The sequence below is a fragment of the Onychomys torridus genome, chromosome 14 (genome assembly GCF_903995425.1).
Source record: "Onychomys torridus chromosome 14, mOncTor1.1, whole genome shotgun sequence".
In the NCBI taxonomy this organism is placed as follows: Eukaryota; Metazoa; Chordata; class Mammalia; order Rodentia; family Cricetidae; genus Onychomys; species Onychomys torridus.
Genome location: NC_050456.1, coordinates 21,114,776 through 21,140,427, shown reverse-complemented (window position 1 = coordinate 21,140,427; position 25,652 = coordinate 21,114,776). Strand labels below are relative to the sequence as shown.

The 25,652-nt window shown below is 41.8% G+C and overlaps 1 protein-coding gene across 4 annotated transcripts in view; it reads right to left on the bottom strand.

Moving 5' to 3' along the window:
• Positions 1–25,652, bottom strand: part of Nubpl (nucleotide binding protein like) — a 198,427-nt gene that overhangs the window by 152,922 nt on the left and 19,853 nt on the right. For 3 of the 4 annotated variants that reach the window (XM_036206084.1, XM_036206086.1, XM_036206085.1), the window contains exon 4: positions 3,566–3,656. The exons of the other annotated variant lie outside the window; for it this stretch is intronic. In XM_036206084.1, the coding sequence (XP_036061977.1) occupies positions 3,566–3,656 (91 nt within the window). The remainder of the gene's footprint in view (positions 1–3,565; positions 3,657–25,652) is intronic. 4 annotated transcript variants of the gene reach the window in all.

Here is a 25,652-nt window from a genome sequence, read left to right as displayed (position 1 = left end):
CTTAGGCAGAGACACATCTTCACAGTGTGCTGAAAGATTATACCACAACAAGCTTTGGCACAGGAGACAACTTCCTGAACAGAACACCAATAGCACTGGTGCTAAGATCAACAATTAATAAATGGAACTTTATCAATTGATGGTGTCCTTACACTCTTCAGCTTCATTAGGCAACGGACAACATCAATCAGACAAAGAGGCAAAATGGGAAAAGATTTTTACCAACTCCACATCTGAGAGGGGTCTAATGTCCAAAATATAGGAAGAATTCAAGAAATTTGGTATTAAAAAAACAAATAATCCAATTAAAAATGGGGTACAAATCTAAATCTCAATAGAGGAATCTCAAATGGCTGAAAAGCGCTTAAATGTTGAACATGCTTAGCCATCATGGAAATGCAAATCAAAACTACTTTGAGAGTCTATTTTACACCTGTCAGAGTAGCCAAGATCAACAACACAAGTGATAGCTCATGATGGTGAAAGCAAGGGGAACACTCCTCCTTTACTGGTGGGAGTGCAAACTTGTACAGTCATTATGGAAATCAATATAGCAGTTCCTCAGAAAACTGGTAAGCAATCTACCTTAAGAGCCAGCTATACTACTCTTGGGTATATACCCAAAGGAAGTGCCATCCTACAAGGACATTTTCCCCAACTATGTTCATTGTGATTTTATTCATAATAACCAGAAATTGTGCTACAGGCAAGATATGCTAGGGCAATGGTGACTCAGAAATCATGGATGTGGCCAACCAATGTTTGGTTTAACTTCAGACCAAGCCATGAGAGGAAGCCCACACACTACACTGCCTGGATAGCCAGGAAGCAGAAATTGGATAGCCCAGAGGCTTAGGATAAAACCAAACATAACAGGGAAAAAAAATCAATAAAATTATTCCTAATAATATTCTGGTACACTCATAGATCAGTGTCTTGTCCACTCATCATCAGAGAGGCTTCCTTCAGCGGCAAATGGGAGCAGATGCAGAGACCTACAGCCAGACATTATGTAGACAGAGCCTAAATTAGAAGTCTCCATTGGGTCCCTCCCCTCAGAGATCTGGGAACCCCACAAAAGAGGAAGAGAAAAGACTGTAGGAGTCAGAGGAGTCAGAACATGGCCCACTGAATCAACTAAACAAGGCTCATATAAGTCTGCACCGGGTCCTCTGCATATATCTCATGGCTGATAGCTTGGTGTTTTTGTGTCTCTGACTCTTTTCCCTGCTCTTGGGACTCTCTTCCTCCTATTGAGTTGCCTTGTCCAGCCTCTGTATGAGGACTTTTGCCTTGTCTTATTTTATTGTATTTTTGTCCTGTTTGGTGGCTGTTGTCTCGTGGAGGTCTGCTCTTTTCTGAAAAGGGGAGTAGATCTGGGGAAGAGAGGGGCTGAACTAGAAGGAGTAGAGGGAGGGAAAACTGTGATCAGAATGTATTGTATGAGAGAAGGATCTATTTTCAATAAAAATAAAAAGTAAAAATAAATTAAAAAACTAAAAAGAACTAAAAACTATTATAAACCTGTGTTTTTCCATCAATTACTAAATTCACTTTTCTTGATCAAATACAAAATTTCTCTTGGTAGTCAAGTCTATAAGGCCCTAATTCCACAAGTTGTGGAATTCTCTCAACAAGGAAAAGACTATGAGGAGAATAGGAAAAATGCATAATCTATGCACTTTACCACTGAGTTTTTAAATGAGCAAATAAATGAAAACTACATTATCATTCATCAATGTAAATAATGAAGAAAAGAGGCAATAGTGAAGCCACTAGCCTCTGGGGTTCCCAGCTCAATCCAGGAAGAGGACTTCCGGGTCACTGGAACCTCTCACAGTTTTTCCATATTGTTAATTAGATAATTTTATCCTGTGCTGTATTCTCTGTAAGAGTCGGACAGGGCAAGTTAACATGACAACGTGCGGAAATGTCAAAAGGCCTACTAGCATGATGGTACCAAGTTTGGTAGGATGCAAAAACAACTTACTGCTGGGGCTTCAAGAATTCACACTGTCAAGGCAGACAGACCTAAGTCGACCGTTTATTTCCCAGGGAACCAGGGTCACCCTGCAGCACTGAACGAGCTTGGGCTGCTGTTTGTTTTGTTTTCCAAGCTTTCCAAGGTTTCTAGTGCCCTGAAGTTCACTTCAAGTGTTGCTTGAGAAAAGGAGGGTTGGGTTCTGTATCACACCTGTGTGATGTGGGTCGTCAGTTTTCACACTGGTCCTCAAAGACCCAGATGTTCAGAGTGCCTGACGTCATCAGCACTCTTCCTGGTGACACGGACATGTCTGCAAACTGCACCAAAAGGAGGGGCCTCTCCATGGGTTCTCATGAGATAAGGAAACAACTACAGGAGGGGCCTTTCCATGAGTTCTCATGAGATAAGGAAACAACTACAGGAGGGCCCGCTTGCAGTGAAAGTCATGTAAGACCCTAAGGTCATGTAAGACCCCTAAGGTCATGTAAGACCCCTAAGGTCATGTAAGACCCCTAAGGTCATGTAAAACCCCTAAGGTCATATAAGACCCCTAAGGTCTGCTGTCTCATAAAGAATAATCTAAACTTCTGCATAATTGATGCCTGCAAATAAATCACATACATAACTGCCTTAAAGAACAAATAATGCCTAATAGATTCTAATTACAATAAAAACAATACAATAACCTCAATAACCTAATATATAAATACACATATTTTGTTCTGGAAAACAGAAGGCCTATAAAAAAGAAATTATTCAATTTTATATATTATAACAATTAGAAATCAATTTTATTTAGAACAATTTCACATAGAACCATTTTTAATAACCAGTTTTTACCATTTTTATGATTATATTTCCTATACTTAAGACTCTATATTTGGCTGGGCGGCAGTGGCTCACACTTTTAATCCCAGCACTCGGGAGGCAGCACCAGGAAGATCTCTGTGAGTTCAAGGTCAGCCTGCTCTATAGTGGGAGATCCAGGACAGGCACCAAAACTACACAGAGAAACCCTGTCTTGAAAAAACAAAAAGAAAAAAGAAAAAGAAAAGAAAGACTCTATATTTGGTAGCCTTACAAATATGTAGTAACAAGCACAGTGAAAATACTTAAGATTTATTCAAAAAGCTACTTCTTCCTATGATGATGGCACTAAAACCATACGGCAACAAACCATTGTTTTGAGGAGCTTATAAATGCTCTAAGAAAAATTTGACAAAAATCTGTTTGTAAAATATAATTTTCATTTAGTACAAATATATTTCTACTCAAATATTCTCATTCATGTACTGTAAATAATGGGCGCTTAATATTTTTATCATGTACTCGTACTAGGAATTGTTCTAAATGTTCCATTTACATTGTTTCTCACAGTAACTGTGACTCTGTTGTATGCGTAGGGGCCAAGGCACAACAAAACAGGATGGATTGCTCAGAACCACACAGCTGGTCAATGACAGAACTGAGATTCAAACCCAGAGAGACTGATGCCAACATGATTTCTGATCTGCTACACTACATGACATATAAACAAGTGCCTGACAGTCAGTAGGTACTATTTATTTCCTCTGTACTTACTGGGTGATAATTCTGGATTTCCCTTCAGGTTCATCATCTTTGGAATGGAAGGGCCGTACACATCTACATCTAACAAGCCAACCGCCTTGGACTGCAAGAAAACCAAATTAACCATAAGATTATTCATAATGTTCACAGGACAGAAAAGTCTACACAGCAATAAGCCGATTAAAAAGAAAATGTAAAATACTCCAAAATCATAAACAACAGAAAGGAAAAGCATAAACTACCGTAGATACTTGTTAAATTAGTGTTGTCTTTCAATAACCAGCTTGTTCAGGTCTCCTGTACAGTCTCAAGAAAACTAAGACCTTTTTGGTCTAAACATGATTTTTGAGAAGTAAAACACAAACAAATTGGAATGATTAGAAAAGCCTAATGAAACCCCAGATGAAGGAACAGACTTCTGGAAGGCCCTAAAATGAAAAGCAGACCATGGAGACAAGATTCTATTATAGGAGGTAAGGAATTCGGCTGCACATCTGGCAAGAGAGAGAGGGACACGGACGGCAACAAGGCCAGTGGCAGACAAAACACAGGCCCCCTTACATACAAACCACAGCTAAGTACACAGGCCTTCTGGAGGACTCCAAACAGCCAACTACTGTTTCCTGTGATGGCTGGTCCAGCCGAGAAGGGCGGAAGAGCCTATGCATCTCTGCCAGGTAAGAGTTAATCAGCAACTTCACCAAGGAATGGAAAGCAAAATTTGCTGTTTGTAAATAGGTTGTCTTTCCCTCCACCTCCAAATCTCTTTGTTGGTTTTTCCCATCCACGTAAGCATGCCAATACTAACTGTACCTCACTGAGTCTTACACCTCCTCCCACTATCCCTAAACCCTAGCAAGATAACACTCCCAATCTCTCAATATCAGGAAAATTCAAGAAACTGAAACAACCCTAAACCTTCCATGATACCTGTTTCCAGACATACAATTACTTTTCAGCCCTCATCACCTGGTTCTGTAAATATCTAAAACAAGATTAATTCAACATTTACACTCCTAATCTTACACTGACTCAATTGGCAGTTTTAAAAAAAACTACTCAGTCCCTGTGTGACTTGGTCTCCTGGGTGTGAAGAGAGGAGATTGATGTATGTCTGAGTTGAAATCCCAGCCCAATCTAAAATAAGAATGCAAAAAGGGTATTTTGCTTTTAATAAGATGATTATGTATAAAATTTAGTTTGAATGCACTGAGGTAGTGGCTGTAAGAGGGGAACATTCCTAAGAAATTCTACTACCTTTATCCACAGGAGAACTTAGTAGGGCTACAATGGAATTAAGTTTACAGTGAACAACATCTTTCAAGTGGGGCCACTGACAAAAATATGTAAGCTTCTTCTAATATTATCTCACTGTAGGATTGTTACTGTGAAAACATCAAGAACTAAAAAACCACTACAAAATAATAAATCTCAAAAACGTAAGGTTGTTTTTCCTATACTAATGTTGGTTTTACAGTAACTTGAAGGAATGAGGTTCCAAGTTTCAAAGTGATCTAATTACTCTTTCAAGTAAAATAACTCAGCCTCTAAAATTAGTGTTCTAGTCAAACAAAAACGTAACTGTATAAACTGAGGACATGACCACTCCATGGAATGAATGAGCAGGTTTTTATTATAGGTATGAGGGTGGGGGGCAACACCAGAGGCTTCTGGAAGAGTCCAGAGCAGAGAGAGAAAGAAGTACACCGAACATGGCCAGCAGACGAGCCATGGCCATGAAAGGAGAGGGTCCCTGAAATGTGTAACAGGTACTTGTGATACTGAGGGAGCCTGGAGGCAGCATGTGCTTTGGTTTGCTAGCAGGCACCACAGACAGCCTTTTGTCCCTTCTGCCAGTGGTAAGGGAACCTTATCCTTTGGTAGAGGGGAACCAGCTTCACGAACTCCAGAGGAACCCTGGCTTTTGTCTAACTTGCAGAATTTGGACTTGACAATAACCAAGGGTCCTACCTAAGACTGCAGCACCAATTTCATCATTGCTAGATTTTTAAGTTCCCTTCAAAATGTGGGAATCCATCCTCTATCCAATCTTCTAGAGGAAAACCAGGCCTTCATGAACCCTTAGTACCACAGTTCAAGAAACATATCGAGATTTGCTGTCACATTTGTAGTAAGAACAGACACCACATACATGACTAAGATGGCGAACACGCATTGGCACACAAAAAGTAAGAAGGAGAGCATGATCCCACGGTTTAGAATGTGCATTTCTCACTTACTCCTTGCAGTACTACGAAGGTGTATCACCCCTACTATGGTAAGAAGAATGGAGACTCACAACACAGTAACCATGTTTTGTCTTATGTAGCTGTTTTACGATTTCTGTCTTAGGACAAAGAATAATCAAATACAAGGCAAACCTCATCTATTGCCACCAGAATCTCTGCACAATCTAATTACACAAGACTTAAACAGTGATGCATCTTTTTCTCAGCAACTTGCATTTATGCATATTTGTGTATACACATGCATGTATACATATATATATGTGTGTGTGTGCATATTATTAATATATACATATATATAATAACTACAGGAAAAGGCTACCAACTTGGGAAAGGGGACCTGGAAGGGGTTGAGGGAGGGAGGCTGGGTAGGGCTGGAGGGAGAGAAGGGAACACAGAAAGTAATGTAATTCTATTGTAATTCAAAATACATTTTTTTAATTTTTTAAAAGATTTATTTACTTATTATGTATACAGCATATATGACTGCAGTCCAGAAGAGGGCACCAGATCTCATTACAGATGGTTGTGAGCCACCATGTGGTTGCTGGGAATTGAACTCAGGACCTCTGGAAGAGCAACCAGTGCTCTTAACCTCTGAGCCATCTCTCTAGCCCCTCAAAATACATTTTTAAAAGAAAGATATTGACCAATTTTTATTTATTTCTTGAGATTATAATATCACCTTAAAGAGTCACCTCAAAAATATTTTAAGGGTTGGGAATTTAGCTCAGTGGTAGAGCGCTTGCCTAGCAAGCACAAGGCCCTGGGTTCGGTCCTCAGCTCCGGAAAAATAAAAAATAAAAATAACAATAATAATAATAATAATAATAATAATAATAACTTTAATCCTTGTGGCTCATATGATCTCTACAGCAGCTACTCAGTATTACCACTGGAGCATCAAAAGCTGCCTACACAACATGTAAGTAAATCAGCATAGCTGTGTTCTAACAAAACCTTACACACACACACACACACACACACACACACACACACACACACCAACTCACAGGTTACAGGTTTCCAACATCCAATCTAGAGAACAAACTTTTCATGACCAAGTTAATCACCCAAGCACCAACTACCCTTAGCAGAGTCTTAAGTAAGCAGTTTTCTTTTCTTTTTTTTTTTTTGAGATTATAATTACATAATTTCTCCCTTCTCTTTCCTCCCTCCAAATGCTCCCATACAGCCCTCCTTGCTCTCCTTCAAATCCATGGCCTCTTTTCTCACTAATTGTTATTACCTGCATATATGTATTTGCATATACATATACATTCCTAAATTATAACCTGTTGGATCTGAAAAATGTTACTTATATGTATGTTTTCAGGGCTGACCATATGGCACTGGACAACCAGTTAGTGTGCTCGTCCCTGGAAAAGACACCTCTCCCATTCCCAGCTTTCCTCGGGTGCCTATAGCTCTCTGTGTAGGGCTTGTCCCCATCCAGATTGGCACATTCACCAGCGTCACCCTTGTTCAGCTCACATTTGGGTGATCATGTTGGTGAGACTTTATGGGTGGAGCTTCTGATGTTACTAAGGAGACACAATCTCACAGCAAACTCCCTGATCCTCTGGCTCTTACAATCTTTCTGTCCCCTCTTCCTCAATGTTCCCTGAACCTAAGCTGTGGGACTATTTTGTAGATGTGCCCATTGGGACTGGAATCTACAACTCTACATTTTCTATACTGGTTTTCTATACTGGTCTCCATCTTTTGAAAAGAGCGTTTTCTTGATGAGGGATGAAGATTCACTTACCCGTGTGTATAAGGATAAATGTTTACAGATTTTGCTGGTTTATTAAATTGGTGGTGGTTGATTCTTCTCCAATAACCATGACTTCATTAGCACTGACTAGTTAGCATCCCTCTTGTTGAGCAGGTCTGAAGTCCAATTGGAAAGCTGGTGGTTACTGCCAAGGTATGTGTACCACTAGTGCACCTGTGAGATCATTGTGCCATGCTGGCTGCTATGGGGTTTACAGGCATCAAAGCTGGGTAGGACTGTTGGCTACCTCCCTCCTTTGGAAGCTTGCATGGCATCTTCTGGTGCCATGAAAGCTAGTCCTGAGGGAGGGAACATTCAGGTCAGTTCCAGCTCAGGGCCTCTGGGCCGTTTCTCAAGTGGGTAATGTCCTCAGCAATAGGGGAAGGCCAAAGGCAACAGCAATAGGCTGTATGTTTGGGGGGGGGGGCAGTCTCTTGGACAGCCCTGACCAACAACTCAAAAGGGGGTTTCTCATGTCTAGGACTGGAGCTTTTGTTAGGTGGTCTTTCACTCTTGGAGTGAGCACCATCAGCCCAGATAAGAAAAGTTCATTAAAACTACATATGTATATTTATACATGGAATTATAATTCCATTATAATAATGTGCATCATTGGGTTTTTTAAAGGCAAATAATTAATATTATTCCTTGTTGCTTTTTCAGCTATCTTTATTGTTATTGTACCCACCTCCCTCATCCTATATTCTTATTTTCTCTTTTTCATTAATTGTTGTTATATACATACATACACATACATATGTATATATTCCTAAATACATAAATACAACATGCTCAGTCTGTATAATGTTACATGTATGTGTGTTTTCAGGGATGACCATTGGTACTGAATAACCAATTAGTGTGCTCTTCCCTAGGGAAGATATTGTCTCCCACTCTCAGCATCCCTTAGTTGCCTGTGCTTCTTTGAGTAGGGTTGAGGCCATCTGGTCTTCCTCCACTCCATCCACATACACATGTCTATTGTTACTGCTCAGCTCATGCATAGGCAGTCATATTCGTTGAGATTTTATTTTAGTTTGTTTGTTTGTTTGTTTGTTTTTTTCGAGACAGGGTTTCTCTGTGTAGCTTTTCGCCTTTCCTGGAACTCACTTGGTAGCCCAGGCTAGCCTCGAACTCACAGAGATCCACCTGCCTCTGCCTCCCGAGTGCTAGGATTAAAGGCGTGCGCCACCACCACCCGGCCTCGTTGAGACTTTATGGGTGTAGCTTCTGACATTTCTAGAAGATAAAACCTCACAACAAACTCCCTGATCCTCTGGCTGTTATGATCCTTCTGCTCCCTCTTCTCCACTGATTCCTGAGCCCTCGATACAGGAGTTGTACTGTAGATGTATCCTTTGGGACTGGGCTCCATAACTCTGTGTTTTGATTGGCTGTGGTTCCCTACCTGTGGAAAGAGAAGTGTCCTTGATGAGGAGTGAGGACTATAAAGACAAATACTTAGATCATGGTTAGGAATGATGCTGGTTTAGTAAACTGGTGGTTGTAGGTTCTCCTCCAAGATCCATAAATTCACTAGACCTCCGTAGCTGGCTAGATTTCAAGCACCAGGCACGGCTTCCCTGTAGTTGAGTGGGCAGTAAGTACAGTTTGAGGGCTGCTGGTTACTGCCAAGGGATGCAAGCCACCACTGTACCCTTAGGGTCATTGTGCCGTGCTGGTCACTGATGTGGTTCATGGGTATCACAGCTCTGGAGGACTGTTGGTTGCTTCCCTCCTTTAGAACTTGGTATAGCACCTTCTGGTACCATGAATGCTAGGCCACAGGGAAGAGGCTCGCTCTCAGGACAGCTCCAGCTCAGGGGCCTCTGTGCCCTAGGGTCTGTAGTGCATAGTGTCTGCAGCAATAGGGACTTACACTCCGCCTCTGAGGGGCAACCAAGGGCAATGGTAATAATGTTTTAGGAGTCTCTTCAACAACCATGACCACCAACTCAAAAGAAGGCCTCTCATGCCTGGTAAACAGCTCTTTTAATGTCAAAAGAGGTATCTCAGAAAAGATTGACTTCCTCATCCTTAACTGGCTGATTGTTCTGAACAATAAAGACCATAGTTTTCAGACGATTTTCCCCGAGCCAATTTACCATTGTCTTGCTTAGAGTTTAGACATTAATAAGTAAAAATCTTTGTCCGTTATTGGAAACACCAAAGCCTTCATGAATTAAATAATATCATACCTAAAACTGCCATGACTGTTACCATTTCTATGAAATAAAATTAACTTCATTTTCAAATCTATAATTCAATGTCACATTCAAAAGGTGACAATTATATGTCATTTGTTCTTTGTAGTTTACTTCATTATTTCAGTCTTAATTTCCTTTATCTATGAGAAATCACTGACCAAAACCAAAAGGGGAAGAAAGGGCTTATCTGGCTTACACTTCAAGACCACAGTTCATCATTGAAGGAAGTCATAGCAGGGACTCAAGCAAGAACCTGGAGCAGAAACTAAAACAGAGACCATGAAGACAGACGCATGGCTTTGGAGCTTACTTCTACTGGCTTGCTCAGGTGCCTTTCTTACCAAGCCCAGGCCAACCTGACCAGAGCTAGCACTGCCTAAAGCTAGCACCAACAAGGGGCTAGACATTCCAATATCAAATGGCAATCAAGAAAATGACCCCGTGGAAATGCCCACAGGCCAACCTGTGGAGGCAATTCCTCAACTAAAGGTCCCTCTTTCCCAGGTGTGTCAAGTTGGCAACCTGAAGCTAACTATGACAACTGTTAGGTAGGCTTCTATGTTTAATATCTAAGTAGTCTTTGATGTAAATTTTAAATTTCAAATTCCAAGACAATTCTGTTCTATAGAAAAATATATTTAAATAAGGTAGTTACAAATAAATGTATGCAGCAGTGTTCATCTAACTCTCGAAATATTTTTCACCTCCTTCTCAGAATAATTATACTTAAGTCAAGAAAGCTTCAATTAGAATTTTCTGTATCTTTAATTTTAGCCAGACTCAAAAGAAACAATCACCATAAACACCTTATAAATACTCAGCAAATAAAATTACTATTAGAATGCCGGGTGGTCGTGGCACCCGCCTTTAATCCCAGCACTTTGGAGGCAGAGCCAGGTGGATCTCTGTGAGTTCGAGGCCAGGCTGGGCTACCAAGTGAGTTCCAGGAAAGGTGCAAAGAACTGCAAACTTAACTATTATAATTGTCATCTTTATCATCATAAACTTAGCTAAATATCCTGTCATCTAACAACATACTCCTTTTCTGACTCTCTTGCAGGTCTCAATACGTAGCAGATAACACAAAATAAACCAAACCCTGAGATACCACTTAGATTTTTGGATTGTTCCTTGATAATATATACACACCAAACTGTGAAAGCTGTAAAAGGTGGCAGAATTATTCAGAGTGATTACACTGTTTCATTACTACTACATGAAAGCTGCAATTTGAGAGCCTACATGTCCTACTTTTTTGAGCTGGATTTCAAAGGCGGCAACAACAGTGTAGATACAGCTTTGTTCTTGCGGCAGGATTTACCCTGAAGATTGTAAAGCTTCTGACATGCTCCTTTCATCCCCCTTGTCTACTAATATAACCCATCAAAACAACATCCTAGGGCACTCCCACCCAATTATTCCTCAGTAAATACTCCTTTCAGATCTGCCTTAAGCTTGTCCTTTCCACAGAAGTACCCAGCTAAGACTCCCATGATTCCCAGCATACATTATATTCAATGTGATCTTAGCCTGCTAATTGGTATTATTCAATTTGGAGTTGAGCCTCTTCTTTCTTGTCTTTCTGCCTATCTTTGAGTCAAGCTGTCAGTCAAAGGGTTTCAGTCTCTTCCTGGAGAAAAGCACATTTCCTGATTCTGTTAGCTGGGATTAAGTAATACTCTGACTGTCAAGAACGAATGGTGGAACAAAGTACAGAGAGTAGCTTCCCATTGCTTGTCGAAGGGATCTCTAAATCTCCAAGTTCAGTCAAGACAGACAGAGGAGCCAGGGCACCCTGAAGGACGAGGCCCACCTGACAGGTGGGAGCAGCTGGAGAGCGGCCTCATGGGAGCACAGAAGTCTTAAATGACAAATCGACTGCGTGGGAGAGAGCTGAGAAAGCAAAAGCGAAAGAAAGGGACCGTTTCTGGTCTGAGACTTCATTTTCGAGTTACCGCCATCCTCTAAAGAAACTGCTGGGCTGGCAGGATGGCTCAGTGGGTAAGGGCGCTGCAGACCTGACCCCGAGTTCTGTCCACAGAGCACACAAGATGGAAGGAGAAAACCAGCTCCCCAAAACTGTCCTCTATCTCCACATACGCACCATGGCCTGTGCGCGCACCCCTACCACACACACCAAAGAAATGTTTTAAAAAAAAACAACAACTTTTTAAAAAGACTGACGACAAAGCGGCGGCCCAGGACGGAAGTCACAGATAGGCCCAGGCTCCACCTCTTTCTCCAGCTTACCACAAAGCCCGGAAGTTCAATATATGCATTTAGGCATCAGCCATTTCTCTTTTCTCATTGACGCCCCTCAGGGCTATCGCCTCTCTGCAGTTTCTTAAGGCACACTTCAGCCTAAAGGCTTTCACAGCTGCTGCTCCTCCTGCCTGAAGCCCCCACATTCCTCCACCATCCAGCCCTCACCCTCATGGCCCCCCTAACTCCCTTCAGGCATCAAACATGATCTTCACTGGTCACCCTAAAATTACAATACCTTCTCCACTACTCTTGACTTTTCCTATTCTCTTTCCAAGTTTTCCTTTCGTGTGTGTGTGTGTGTGTGTGTGGTCAAAACTACACCTTTACTTGTTTATTGTGTTTCTCCCAAAAGAAAATGTAAAATGCCATAAGAGTGGGTGATGTTGGATGCTTTTGTTCACACAGAACACGGAACCATGGGCAGCTGTGGAGATTCCCTGTTCCAACCCACGAGTCCTGACACACTGGTAATCAGATGAGGACACCCAAAGTGCTTTCGTGAACCTCTATGGTGGAAGATGAACAGAGTGTGAAAAGCAGAAACGCACATAGTACAGGAGAGAGACAGACTGGCCTAGATGTCACTGTATTTGCCATTTGGCTAGAACTCTCAATCCTCTTGTCCCAGCCCCTGAGTGCTAGTTCCCTGAGTGCTGGGATCATAGGTATGGGCCAACATGCAAAGCTTTAATGAATTTTTAAGGTAGTGAACATTTTGTCATATGTGTAGTCAATTAACATTATGTGGAACACCTGTATATAAAATTATTCATTGTTTATTTAAATTTCAAATTTAAATGTGTATCTGGAATGGTTAGTGCTAATTAAAAACTTGATAGAATCTAGAATAACTAGGGACACAGGCCTCGGAGCATGCCTGCTAAGCTGTTGAGGGATTATCTAGACTGTATTGATTTAGGTGAGAAGACGCACCTAACGTGGATGGCATCATCCCATGGCTGGGATCCTGGACTGTGTAATCGAAGAAATGGAGATGAACAACAGCACACATTCCTCATTCTCTGCTTCATGACCGTGATGGGATGTGACCAACTGTTCCCCGATTCTCTTGCCTTGCTGCCCTTCCATGATGGACTGCACCATTGAAGCATGAGCCACAATAAACACTCTTCACTTAGATTGCTTTTGCGATCACCTACCAGAAAAGAAGTTAAGACAGTGTCCTAGATTTTCCTTTGTCAAAAAGGCAATACTCCCCAGAACCTCTCAACAAAAAGCTGGGATGATTCAACTAAAATTTAAAGTTGAAGTTGGGTCATATTATCCTATTACACACCCTTCACTGCACCACGCTCCTCACTTGGCTCATGTAAGAGCCGATGCCCCACTACCTTTCACAAGATCTCACATCATCTAGCTATTCTCAACCCTCTTCCTGCCTCCTGCCTCAATGGATTTTCACTACCCACTTCATCAAGAAGCCACAGAAGCCTTCCTACTGATCCTTGAAGAGTATCAACCAGCCTGTGCACTAGCTAGTCCTTCTGGTACATTCTCTCTTATATGGCACACTGTTGCTTGTTGTTTGTTGTTTCTTACAGGGAGGAGAGGTGGTGGTCATCATCCAGCTACCAAACAAATCACACATGGAGGCTTATTCTTACTTATAAATGCCTGACCTTAGTTTGCTTGTTTCTAGAGGACTTTCCTTAACTTATATTATCCCATCTACCTTTTGCCTCTGGGCTTTTCTCGTTCTCTTCACTCTGTAAATCTTACTCTGACTCCGCAGCTGGCTGTGTGGCTGGGTGGCTGGCCCCTGAAGTTCTCCTCCTCCTCTGGCTCCTTCTTCTTTCCTCCCAGATTTCTCCTTCTATATATTCTCAATGTCTCCCAGCCTCGCCTATCCTTTCTCCTGACTTGCTATTGGTTGTTCAGTTCTTTATTAGACCATCAGGTGTTTTAGACAGGCACAGTAACACAGCTTCTCAGAGTTAAACAAATGCAACATAAACAAAAGTAACACACCTTAAAATAATATTCCCTGCTGGGCGGTGGTGGCGCACGCCTGTAATCCCAGCACTCAGGAGGCAGAGGCAGGCAGATCTCTGTGAGTTCGAGGCCAGCCTGGGCTACAGAGTGAGATCCAGGAAAGCTGCCAAAGCTACACAGAGAAACCCTGTCTCAAAAAAACAAAAGTAATAATAATAATAATAATAATAATAATAATAATAGTAATAATAATAGTAGTAGTAGTAATAATAATAGTAGTAGTAGTAATAATAATAGTAGTAGTAGTAGTAATAATAATAATAATAATAGTAGTAGTAGTAATAATAATAATAGTAGTAGTAGTAGTAATAATAATAATAGTAGTAGTAGTAATAATAATAATAGTAGTAGTAGTAGTAATAATAGTAGTAGTAGTAGTAATAGTAGTAGTAGTAGTAATAATAATAGTAGTAGTAGTAGTAATAATAGTAGTAGTAGTAGTAGTAGTAGTAGTAGTAATAGTAGTAGTAGTAGTAGTAATAGTAGTAGTAGTAATAATAGTAGTAGTAGTAGTAGTAATAATAGTAGTAGTAGTAGTAATAATAGTAGTAGTAGTAGTAGTATAATAATAGTAGTAGTAGTAGTAATAATAATAGTAGTAGTAGTAATAATAATAGTAGTAGTAGTAATAATAATAATAGTAGTAGTAATAATAATCCCCAACAGCACACTCTTTCACCTTCTTGCTCATGTGATTTTTCTCCAGTGACACTTACTCTATTCATTAGAGACCAACACTCAGTCTCACGCATTTACCTCTCCCCAATCCCAAGCTACCTTTTTTGCCTTCTGACATACTATTAAATGTGCACTGTGAGAACAAAGCTATCCTTTAATAATGTCTAAGTGAGTGAATGAATAAACAAACCTCCATTTGTTCCTCCTTCAAATCTTAGGAGTGAGCTGCTATATAATGCCAAAGAACCCACTTGGATTTCTTTAAAGATTTATTTATTTATTATGTATACAGAAGAGAACACCAGATCTCATCACAGATGGTTGTGAGCCACCATGTGGTTGCTGGGAATTGAACTCAGGACCTCTGGAAGAGCAGTCGGTGCTCTTAACCTCTGAGCCATCTCTCCAGCCCTCCACTTGGATTTTAAGAGTCAATGATTCCATGTAATTCTCCCTCCTCAAAAATCAGATAATAAATGCAAGCTTTAATATAGCCTGGTATTAGCCAGACATGGTGGTACATGCCAGCAACCCCAACACTCAGGAGACTGGGACAAGAGGCTCATAAGTTCAAGGCCAGCCAGGGCTACAGAAATAAGTTCTAGACCAGTCCTGACTATACAGTGAGGCCCCATTTCAAACCCAAACCTTTCCCCAAATATACTGTAGGTATGAGTGTGTGTTTTAGTATTAAGAAAGGATTATATGGGTGTGCTACTGCATATCTGAATCCTAGTACTTATAAGGCTAAGGTAGAAAGACCATGAGTTCAAGGCCAATCTAGGCTACAAGAACAAGATTCTGTCTAAAATAAACATAAGATGAAAAATGTGAAATGGGTTAGAATTTTCCCAGTCTACTCCTCCACCACATTCTTCCCAAGAAACTCTTCCGTGAGCTTCACTTCACTTTGGATCTCTCTTCACAGTGGATTTCTTCAGACATGGAACTTCGTGGGAAAGGATCTAGCGGGAGCCGTGGGCTGATACAGAAACACGACAGAATGGGATACGCCACCTAAGGCTTTGAAGACTAAAGCCACACATGGAATTGAAAAAGCTAATTAAAAAGAGTAATTTTAAATCTTCTCAGTGGCAAAACTGGTACAATGGGGTTTCAAATATAAAAGGGCTACAGAAGTTTTGCTTCATTTATCCTTTATAGAACAAGATTACACACAAAAAAAAAAAAAAAAAAAAAAAAAAAAAAAAGAAGAAGAAATTGCTTTCAGTCCTACAGTTTTATTTAAAAAGTAATGGGGAAATATACTAACAAGATTAAGAAAAATCTTAGCTCCTTGGCCTGCCTTTTTAAAGTATTAATGTGCTTAGTCAGTAAAGTTTTAACATTTGGAAAAAAAATAGGTTTCTATCACCATGGTGATGCTTATAAAAATGCAGGAGAAGATACATATAGACAGTAAGCCCTAAAAATAACAGTCAACTTACTAATGACACCAACTAGTCTTTTTAATACCAGATTCTCAGCCCGGGAACCTAGAAACCTAACTAAACAACAGAGCCTTTCCCAAACAGAAAAAGCACTCCAGCAAAACCCTTACCTAACTGCAGGGCCAAGAGCAGTTCTGACAGCGGATCCCGCAAAGAAACAGGACTCAACCTCTGCAGGGCACTGGAGCACTCCAGACAAAACCACAGCGCGGTGGCTGGCTTTGCAACCCAGGACCCATGTGCCCCACCGCTCCCTCACTACAGCGCCCTGCAGAGGTTAAGTCCTTCATACTCCCCAAGGAGAGGAGGGGGAGGAAAATAATTTACCGAAGAAAGGAATTGTTCCTGAGGAAAAATGAATTGGTAAGAACCAAGTTAGGGAGTAAAAAGAATTAAAAGGAGAAAAAATTTTGAGAAAAATCCAGATAAGCTTGTACTGGGGTCAGCTAATGAAAATCCAAGGCCAGCTCACAGTGTTGCCACCTACTGGAGGTCAAGCAAAGAAAGAATATATTAAATGCAAATTTCAGGTAATTTCTCTACCTCAAAAGCCAACTCAGCAGCTTCCTAGAGCAAAGTAAGAGAATCAATTATTGCAGCAAGCAGCACTTTATCAAAAGAAATATAAGAGACGGGCCAAAAGGTCCCAAGCAGGAAGCACAGACCTACAGCTTCTTAAATCCATTCAAAACTGTCACTGCTGCTTCTAGGTGCGAGATGCAGAATGCTTCCCACATCACCATGGCTCTGGGTGGCAGCACAAGCCTACCAGATTGGTACGGCCCCAGCGGCAACATGGCCCTCAGATATCAACATAGCCTCAGGTGGTGACCCAAACCAAGGACAGCCTCATGGCTTTCAGTGGTAGCATGGGCCCTGGACATCACCATGGCCCTGGGTGGCAGTGCAGGGCATCAGTTCTGCCTCTCTCCACAGTGCACACACCACTCCACTTCTCCTTCTCTCCCATTCCTCCACCACACACCTGTTCATCACAGTGGTGCCCACCCACCCACCCACCCTGGCCTTGGGGTGCCAAGCAGGCCTGTATCTGTCTTCCAGCCACCCAGGCTGCAGGGCACTGGGTGGGCCTGTCCCTCTTTTTTTTGAATAACGCCCCCCACAATTCAATGGATGTTGGGCCATCTACTTAAAAAAAGCAAAACCTGACTCTTCCTCCCCTAGAAGCCATTAACTGTGAATAGCTCCTCAGTTAGGGTAGGGGCTCATGAGTCTCTCTACCTCCACACTAGAATGTTCACTCGCTTGTGCAAGTATGGCATTCCTGTCTTGTCTAAGAGTCAGCTTCCCTCTAGTCCTGCCCGTCCACTAGCTCTTACAATTTCTCCACACACCCCCTTCCGTAATGGTTCCTGAGCTTTGGGGTGGAGGAGATACAGACATCCCATTTGCAATTAAGCACTCGGCAGACACTCTGCAATCTGATCAGTTGCTAATGCTTTACCCACTACCCATTGCAAAAACAAACAAACTGTGAGGACTGCACTAACCTGTGCGTACAGAGATACGAGAGGGCAGTTTGCTGTGATGTCCATTTATCAGAATAACAGGAGTATGCTCACCCCTGGGGCCTATGAAACCCAACCACGGGTTCTTAGCCAGAATTAAAGTATGAGACATATGTTTCTTCCTGTGAAAGGGGCCTTAAATCAAATCATAAAGTGGTTGGTTAGTCCCATAACACCAATGCCACTACTGCACCCATGGGCATATCTCATATCGTAGTTCACATCTGGGTAAAATTGTTGATTACCTTTTATTTCCCCTCCAGCAGCCTACATAGCTCCATCCAGTACTATAAAAGCCACAAGAGAAAGGAAGATTTCTGGTTAGTACAAAGTTGATTTCTACCTATGCTATGACCAAAGTCTGTGGTGCCTTCAACAATAGGGTCTTACCATCAAGTTCTAGTCGACAGCCAAGAGCAATGGCAATAGTTTGCATGTCAATTTATCCAATTCTAATTCTAATAACAATTCTAGGACATGAGTGTACAATAAGTCTGAAGAAGTCAAGGCCAGGCAGCTGTCAGAAGGAAATGGTAAGAACCCAAGCAGCATACTTTCAGAGTCTGCAGGTAACCACCACAGCATACTACTTCTCTCCAGAGGCAAATTAAGTCAAAGTCCTCACAAAAAAGTACAGACTTGTTGTTACTGTGCCTCTCCCTCCCACCAAGACTTCTTTATGAACTGGTACATACACATTCACTGTCAGCATGTGGTTATTTCCCACACAAAACTATCATCCAAAATAACATCCCAATTACTAACTTGGAAAATACATAACATAAACTTGGAAAACAGCAAAATGATCCTTAAAGTGCACAGACTGCTTTTATCTGAATTGATATTGTCCATTTTAAGAGCAAGAAGCATGCCTACCTTTGAGCTTTGAGACTGCTGTGGAAAACAGTCTCTATTAAATAATGAGCAACACATTTTATAGAAACTGGGTTTAGAGAATTTTATTATATTAGCCAATTTTAAGGTGCATACTTATATAGATTACATGGAACAGATACAGTAAAAAAATATAGTTAAGGAAATAAAAAATCATAATGTGAAGCCAGAGAATGTTTGGCTTAGCCAACAGGAAGTCAGCTGTTGATTACAACAGATACTAAGCCACATGAGAAGCATTTACAATACACTACTACTTATTCTCTTGTAATTGTACAAAATAAAGTGTCTCTATACTAAATCAAATGCAAAATACTTAGAAGCTAAGATACAAAAACAACCATTTATTAAACCATAGTACTAGCTCCAGACATCATACCAATAGTATCACATATACAATATCTCTATTTCACAGGACTTGGTAGAGTACCTATTATTCTGTTGTCATTATTATTTCTGCTCATTTCCAAGAGAAGGAACCTGAGTTCTGCAAAGTCAAGTTCCCAGTCCAAGTTCATACAGCTAATAAGTGAAAAGCTGGCGTACAGAATTTGAGTTTATCAGAATCCAAAGGCCTCGTTTTCCTACCAATGGTACCCAGAAGAAGCGAGCTGTGTCAGAATCACTGGGGAACTTGTTAACAAAACTGATGGCCGCGTCCCAGACCTAAAAATACCAATTCCCAGAGATTCTGATTTATTTAACAAGCTCCCAGGTGATTCCTATGCAGCAAGTGAGTCCTAGCCATAGAAGGAGTATTTAAAACCCAGGAAACAAACTCTGCCTGCCTCCTCCACTGTCTACTGGGTTCAGTAGTTTGAAAGAGAGGTTATAAGGTCCAATGACAAGATTTAGACTCAAGGGAGTTAAGTGATTCAAGTAAGAGAGGAAGGATCCAATTCAACCTTATACTGGAAATTCATTTTGGTAAGTGATATTATGATCTTTTTTTTTTTTTTAGCTGAGGATCAAATCCAGGGCCTTCAAGCACTCTACCGCTGAGCTAAATCCCCAACCCCGATATTATGATCTTTTCATTCATCTCTAAAACCTGAAATCATCTTCAATGACTCTTTCCCTACCTCTCTATCTCTTAAACAGACCTCCTAGCAGGAAGATAAGACCATCTGTGGTCACCTTTGGATCCAAAGTCCCTGTCTTAGTGACTTTTCTATTGCCTTGATAAAACACCATGGCCAATGTAATTTATAAAGAAGCAAACAATTTGGGACTCATGATTCCACAGGGTTAGAGTCCATGACAATCATGGTGAGGAGCATAGCAGCAGGCAGGCAGGCACGATGCTGGAGCAGTAGCTGAGAGCTTACATATTGGCTCACAAACATGAGGTGGGGATGTCGGTGAGAGAATGGGAATAAACTAACTGAGAAGAGCAAGGACTTTTGAAACCTCAAAATCCAAGCTCAATGACACAGCTCCTCCAACAAAGCCACGCCTCCTAATCCTTCCCAAATAGTTCTACCAACTGGTAATCAAGCATTTAAATATGAGCTTATGGGGGCTTTCACATTCAAACCACCACAGCCCCTACTCCCACACCCTCCTTTTCATACAGAATTTACCTCTTTGAAATACTATACTTGCCTAGTCTCTCTTGCAGCTAAAAGATGGTCATAAGAACCAGTCATGATCAGTGAAGCTAGAAAGGACCAATGAAAATTTTCCTCCCTCACAACCACAAAACCAACCACAAGGGAACACTCTCTTTCTCTGCTCTTTTGCTACTGACTGCCTGCAATAGCCACTTTCCAAAATGAGTGTAGGAAGCTACCCCAGAACCCTGATATATCTGATATATCTGAGCTGCTTTTTATTATTGAAAGTAGATTTCTTCATATAATATACTCTGATTATGGTTCCTCTCCCCCAATTCCTCCAAGGTCCTCCCCACTTCTCCACCCACCCAAAACCACATCCTCTCTGTCCCCCCCTCTCATTGGAATACAAGTAGGCACCTAAAACATAAGATAGAATAACAATGCTGTGACTTCCAGACTTCTGTGATGTGAACTAATATGCCCTACTTTTAAAATTTTTTAATTTAGTTCTTGCTCTGCCTATCTCAGCAATCCCAGTACCTCTATCTCATGTCTTTCCGTATCATGATAAATCTTAATTTTGAAAGGCACATGTTTATAGCATGAGCTATGTGACCGTGAAAACCTTTGGAAGGTATCTCACTGTCAGGGCTCAAAACCCAAAATCCAGTGCATGCGCTGGCACCAGTCCATCTGCAGATGTGCCTCTGTACCCTCTGGTCCTGACACTTCCTATCCTGGAGTCTCAGAAGCACTGTGCATCCCAAATACCTCGTGACTTCCTGCTATGACTTTGCTCACATAATTCTTCAACCTATTTTTCTACCAGCAGAACTGCCTAGACTTCAAAGGGCTAGAAATAATTTCTCCTTGATCTGCTATTAGCATAATCTGTATTCGCCAACGGCTATGCTTGCCACATTCTTTCTTATCCACAAGTAAATATCTGCTTTCCAACATAGCTAGAAGTATTAGGAAAGTCACATCCAGGCTGCTAAGATGGTTCAGTGGGTGGTTTGCATCAAGCCTGATGACCTGAGTTCAGTCCCTGGAGGAGAGAAATGACTTCTATAACTGTCCTCTGACCTCCACACATGCATCATGGCACACGCACACACACACACAAAATAATGAAAACAACAACAAGTCAAAGCCATGGTTAAAGAGTCTCTAACACAAGATGGCCCATGACTGTTCAACTGACTCTGTCCACCATCCTTCAGACATTCTCAACCATGTTGCTACAGGCCAAAGGGAAGCCACTATATTTTAAAGAGAAAAACAGGAGCTGGGGAAATGGCTCAGTAGATAAAGCATTTGTCACAGAAGCATGAGGAGCAGAGTGGAGATTCCCAGGAGCCAAATAAAGGCCAGCAGACATGGTAATGCCTGCAACCCTAGCACTCGGGGTCAGGGCAGGGGAATCCTGAGGTAAGCTGCTAGACAAGCGGGAATTGCTGAGCTCTGGCTTTACCAAGAGACCCTGAGTCAATACAGGAAAGCTGAGAACTCTCTCTCTCTCTCTCTTTTAAGATTTATTTATTTACTATGTATACAGCATATATGACTGCAGGCCAGAAGAGGGCACCAGATCTCATTACAGATGGTTGTGAGCCATGTAGTTGCTGGGAATTGAACTCAGGACCTCTGGAAGAACAGTCAGTGCTCTTAACCTCTGAGCCATTTCTCCAGCCCCTGAGAACTCTTAAAGGAGATGCATAATGTCAACTTCAGGCCTACACACACACATATGGGCCCATGTGCATGCGCGCATGTACACATGCCACATACGTATGCAAATAAATAAATAATTAAATAGAAAGGCAAACCATAACAAAAATATTTAGGGCTTGGAGAAATTATTTCAGAGGTACTTTAAACTCACTGAACACAAAGCTACTGAACATAAAGACATGAAGATTGACATTCACAAAGATAATATCGTCTCACAAAATTCTGGAATATACTTATGTGCCAAGTAATCTCTACTCTCATGACTTCTTACTATGCCAACCAATAAACCTCCCTGCTTCAATCACATCTCGGTTTACCACAGCAAAAATCCTGCTGGGGACTGCAAATCAAAATGCTAAAATACCACTTTATACCCATAGAAGATGGTTATAAAGAATAAAAAGGGAGCCAGGTGATGGGTGATACCTATAACTGTTGTCCCAGACACTCAGCAGGCTGAGGCAGGAAGACTGCTTGACTCCAGAAGTTCTGGGCTGTAGTACATTATGCAAATCAAGTATCCTCACTAAGTTTGACTTCGATATGGTGATCTCCTGTGAGTGGGGCACCACCAGGTTGCCTAAGGAGAGGTAAACCAGCTCAGATTGGAAATGGAGTAGGTCAAGAAAAAAGCAGGTGCACAAGCAGCCCTTGCAGAAGACCAGGATTCGGTCTCCAGCACCTTTATGGTGGCTCACAACCTCTAATTCTAATTCCATAGGCTCCAATGCCTTCTGGCTTCCTCAGGCTTCTGTACATACACTGTGTACTCAAGAACACATACATATTCACGTAAAATAATAGAACACATAAAAAATGTTTTCAGTAAGTACTGGTAATGATATGGAGAAACTATGATCCTCATACACTCATAGTGGGAATGAAAAAGGGCACAACCATAGTTAGGGACACAACTCAGTGGCAGAACACTCACCTAGCATGCAAAAGGAGCTGAGGTCAATACCCAATAATGCCACAAAAACAAAAGAAACTAAATCTCAAAAAGCTAGGCATGGTGTAACACCTGTAATCCCAGCACATGGGATGGAGAGGTAGGAGGATCAGAGTCTAGACAGGTTGAACTACAAATGACAGTATCTCAAAAGCAAAACAAAAATATGCAGAAAGCCACTTTGGAGAACAGGAGGTGGTTCCTCACATAGGTAAACCTACATTTTCCAATGGCTGCCACAATCCCACTGCGAAGTACATATCCAAAAGAACTGGAACATACATCCACACACAGACCTGTACACAGTAACGCATTCGTGATAGCCCAAAGGTGGAAACAGTCCAACTGTATGTGGAGAGGCATACACTGGAGGTAGTCACAATAAGAAGAAATGAAGTACTGAAATCCACAGTCATTCCTCCTTATCTCTGGTTTCACTTTCCACATTTTCAATTACTCGTGGCCAACTGCAGTGAGCTAACAGTAAGTAGAAAATTCCATAAACAAACAATTCCTAAGTTTCAAACTCCACACTTTCTGAATATCATGATAAAATTTCACACCATATGGCTTCATCCAACCCAGACCTACCTGGATGAGAACCATTCCTCTGTCCCCTGTAACACGCTCCCCAGCCACTAGTCACTGGGCAGTAATGCTGATTATCAGGCCAGCTATGGCGCCGTCACAGGGCTAAAGAAGCCCCTATTCCTTGACAGTGGTCCCCAAGCACAGGAACAGCAGTGATGACAATTCCAACACGCCAGAGAAACTGTTAGTGCTTCCTTTAGGTATAAATGTGAAAGGGGAAAATCATCACAAATGGTTTAACCTTGACATTGCACTAATGGGGAGAAAATTTAAGCAGTAACTCAAACTACAAAGGTTATGTCACAGTATATAAAAAGTCATGAAGTGGGCTGGAGAGAGAGAGCTCAGTGGTTAAGAGCAATGGCTGCTCTTCCAGAGGACCCAGGTATTCCCAGCACCCACATGACAGCTCACAACTGTCTGTAACTCCAGTTCCAGAGGATTCGACACCCTTGCACAGACACAAATGCAATCAAAACACCCATACACACAAATTTAAAATTAAAATAGACAACATAATCAAAGCATAGAAAAGGCTGAGGCAAGAGGATTGGAAGTTCAAAACCTTCCTGAGGCTACATAGCAAGTTCAAGGCCAACCTGAGCTACTTAGTAAGACTCATGTCTCAAAACCAAACAAAAACACATTCCCCATCTCTGAAAAAAAGACAAATCTACTGTGACAGAAACTCTACATCCCAATTCCAAAATTCTAGCTCCCCAAAGTTTTCATTCAAACGGGGGCGGGGGAGGCAATAAAAGGAGATGAGTGACACAGAAATAAACTACAAGTGAGAAGTGAGGGTAATAGTCATTAGATCTTGGGCAAGCATACCCAAGTTGAGAGAAAGTAATGGTGGTTGTAGAAGGCAGACGTAAGGGGATTACTGCCAGGGCAGCACTCTGAGCCCTCAGGTTCGGGTAGGTTCTCTAGCATGTCTCCCTAACATCAGAACTCCTCCTCTGCCACACTTAGCACGGATCTCAGCAAGCAGCCTGGATGATCTTTCACCACCCCACCCCATAAGCCACCACAGGGTCTGCCGGTATCAGCCAGTGACTATCACAGTTGAAGGAGGCCCTGTTATCTCCAGCTTCACAAAGTAAGTCACGGCCCTCAGGCTGGGTGCTGCAGTCTGCTGCCCCCCGAACTCTGCCAGAGCCCAAAGCAGCGGTAACCAAGAGGAACAAGAGGGTCACCTGGCCTTCCTGCTCCACCCCTTTGATTTACAGCTCTCCTGTCACATCCTGTAGTGCTTCACGAGACACATTCAACAGCTGGCTTCCATCCTCCCTGTCTAATCATGTATAAAAATAAAACATCATCTGTATTATCGCAGTCATTTTCGTAGCACGTTGAAAATGTCAGGGCCCTAACTCAAGGACGAGCTGCATGCAGCAAGCTTGCAGGGATCTCGTCAGAGGCAGATGTTAGCTATTCGGGATCCATTTATAGGACTTGCTTCCAAGCAGGGCTATTCTTTCCTGACTTCATTTCCTCCTGGAACACTGGCATTTAGTAGACTATGATTTTCAAATTCTCCTTTCTTTGATCACAGTGTCCTCTCAGCAACATGACACCATCCTCCCTTTCTGTTTGTTTAATAATAGAGGGAACAATTTCTCCTACCAGACTACCGATTTGATACTCAAAACACAGAAGTGGGGCAAGGTTTTCTAAAGAACTGAATTCCCAAGCCCTGGAGAGTGAAGATCGTAAACATGCAATTGGGAACTAATCAAGCTGATTTTTATTAAAGGGATAAAAACAAAAAATACCAGGTCCTTGGTCACATGCCTCAGACCTAGTGTCCCTGGGAGTCCCTGCCAGCACTGGAACATCCTCTCCACCCCTGCCACACCCCACCAGGGCAGTGTGGTCTTTCTTCTGAAACTAATCCTCTGGGAAAGAAAAGAGACAAGTGATCTAACTGAAAAGCCTCTGGTGTTAAAGAATAGAGCAAGCCCACAACTTCTCCCCAAAAGGCCCTTCCCTGGAAGGGAGCCGCCTTCAGCCCCGCACAGCTGGCTGGCTCACTGGGACACTCTGGGCACCAACAAGGCCCTTCTATCCTATTAGCACTGATCTATTAATTTTCAAGTCGTCTCTGCCAGGATAACAGTTCTAGTCTCTGTACCACTGGGGAATAATCCCTCTAGTCAACACTCAACTCGTCCTGACACTTTTTTAATTCCTCAAAGAA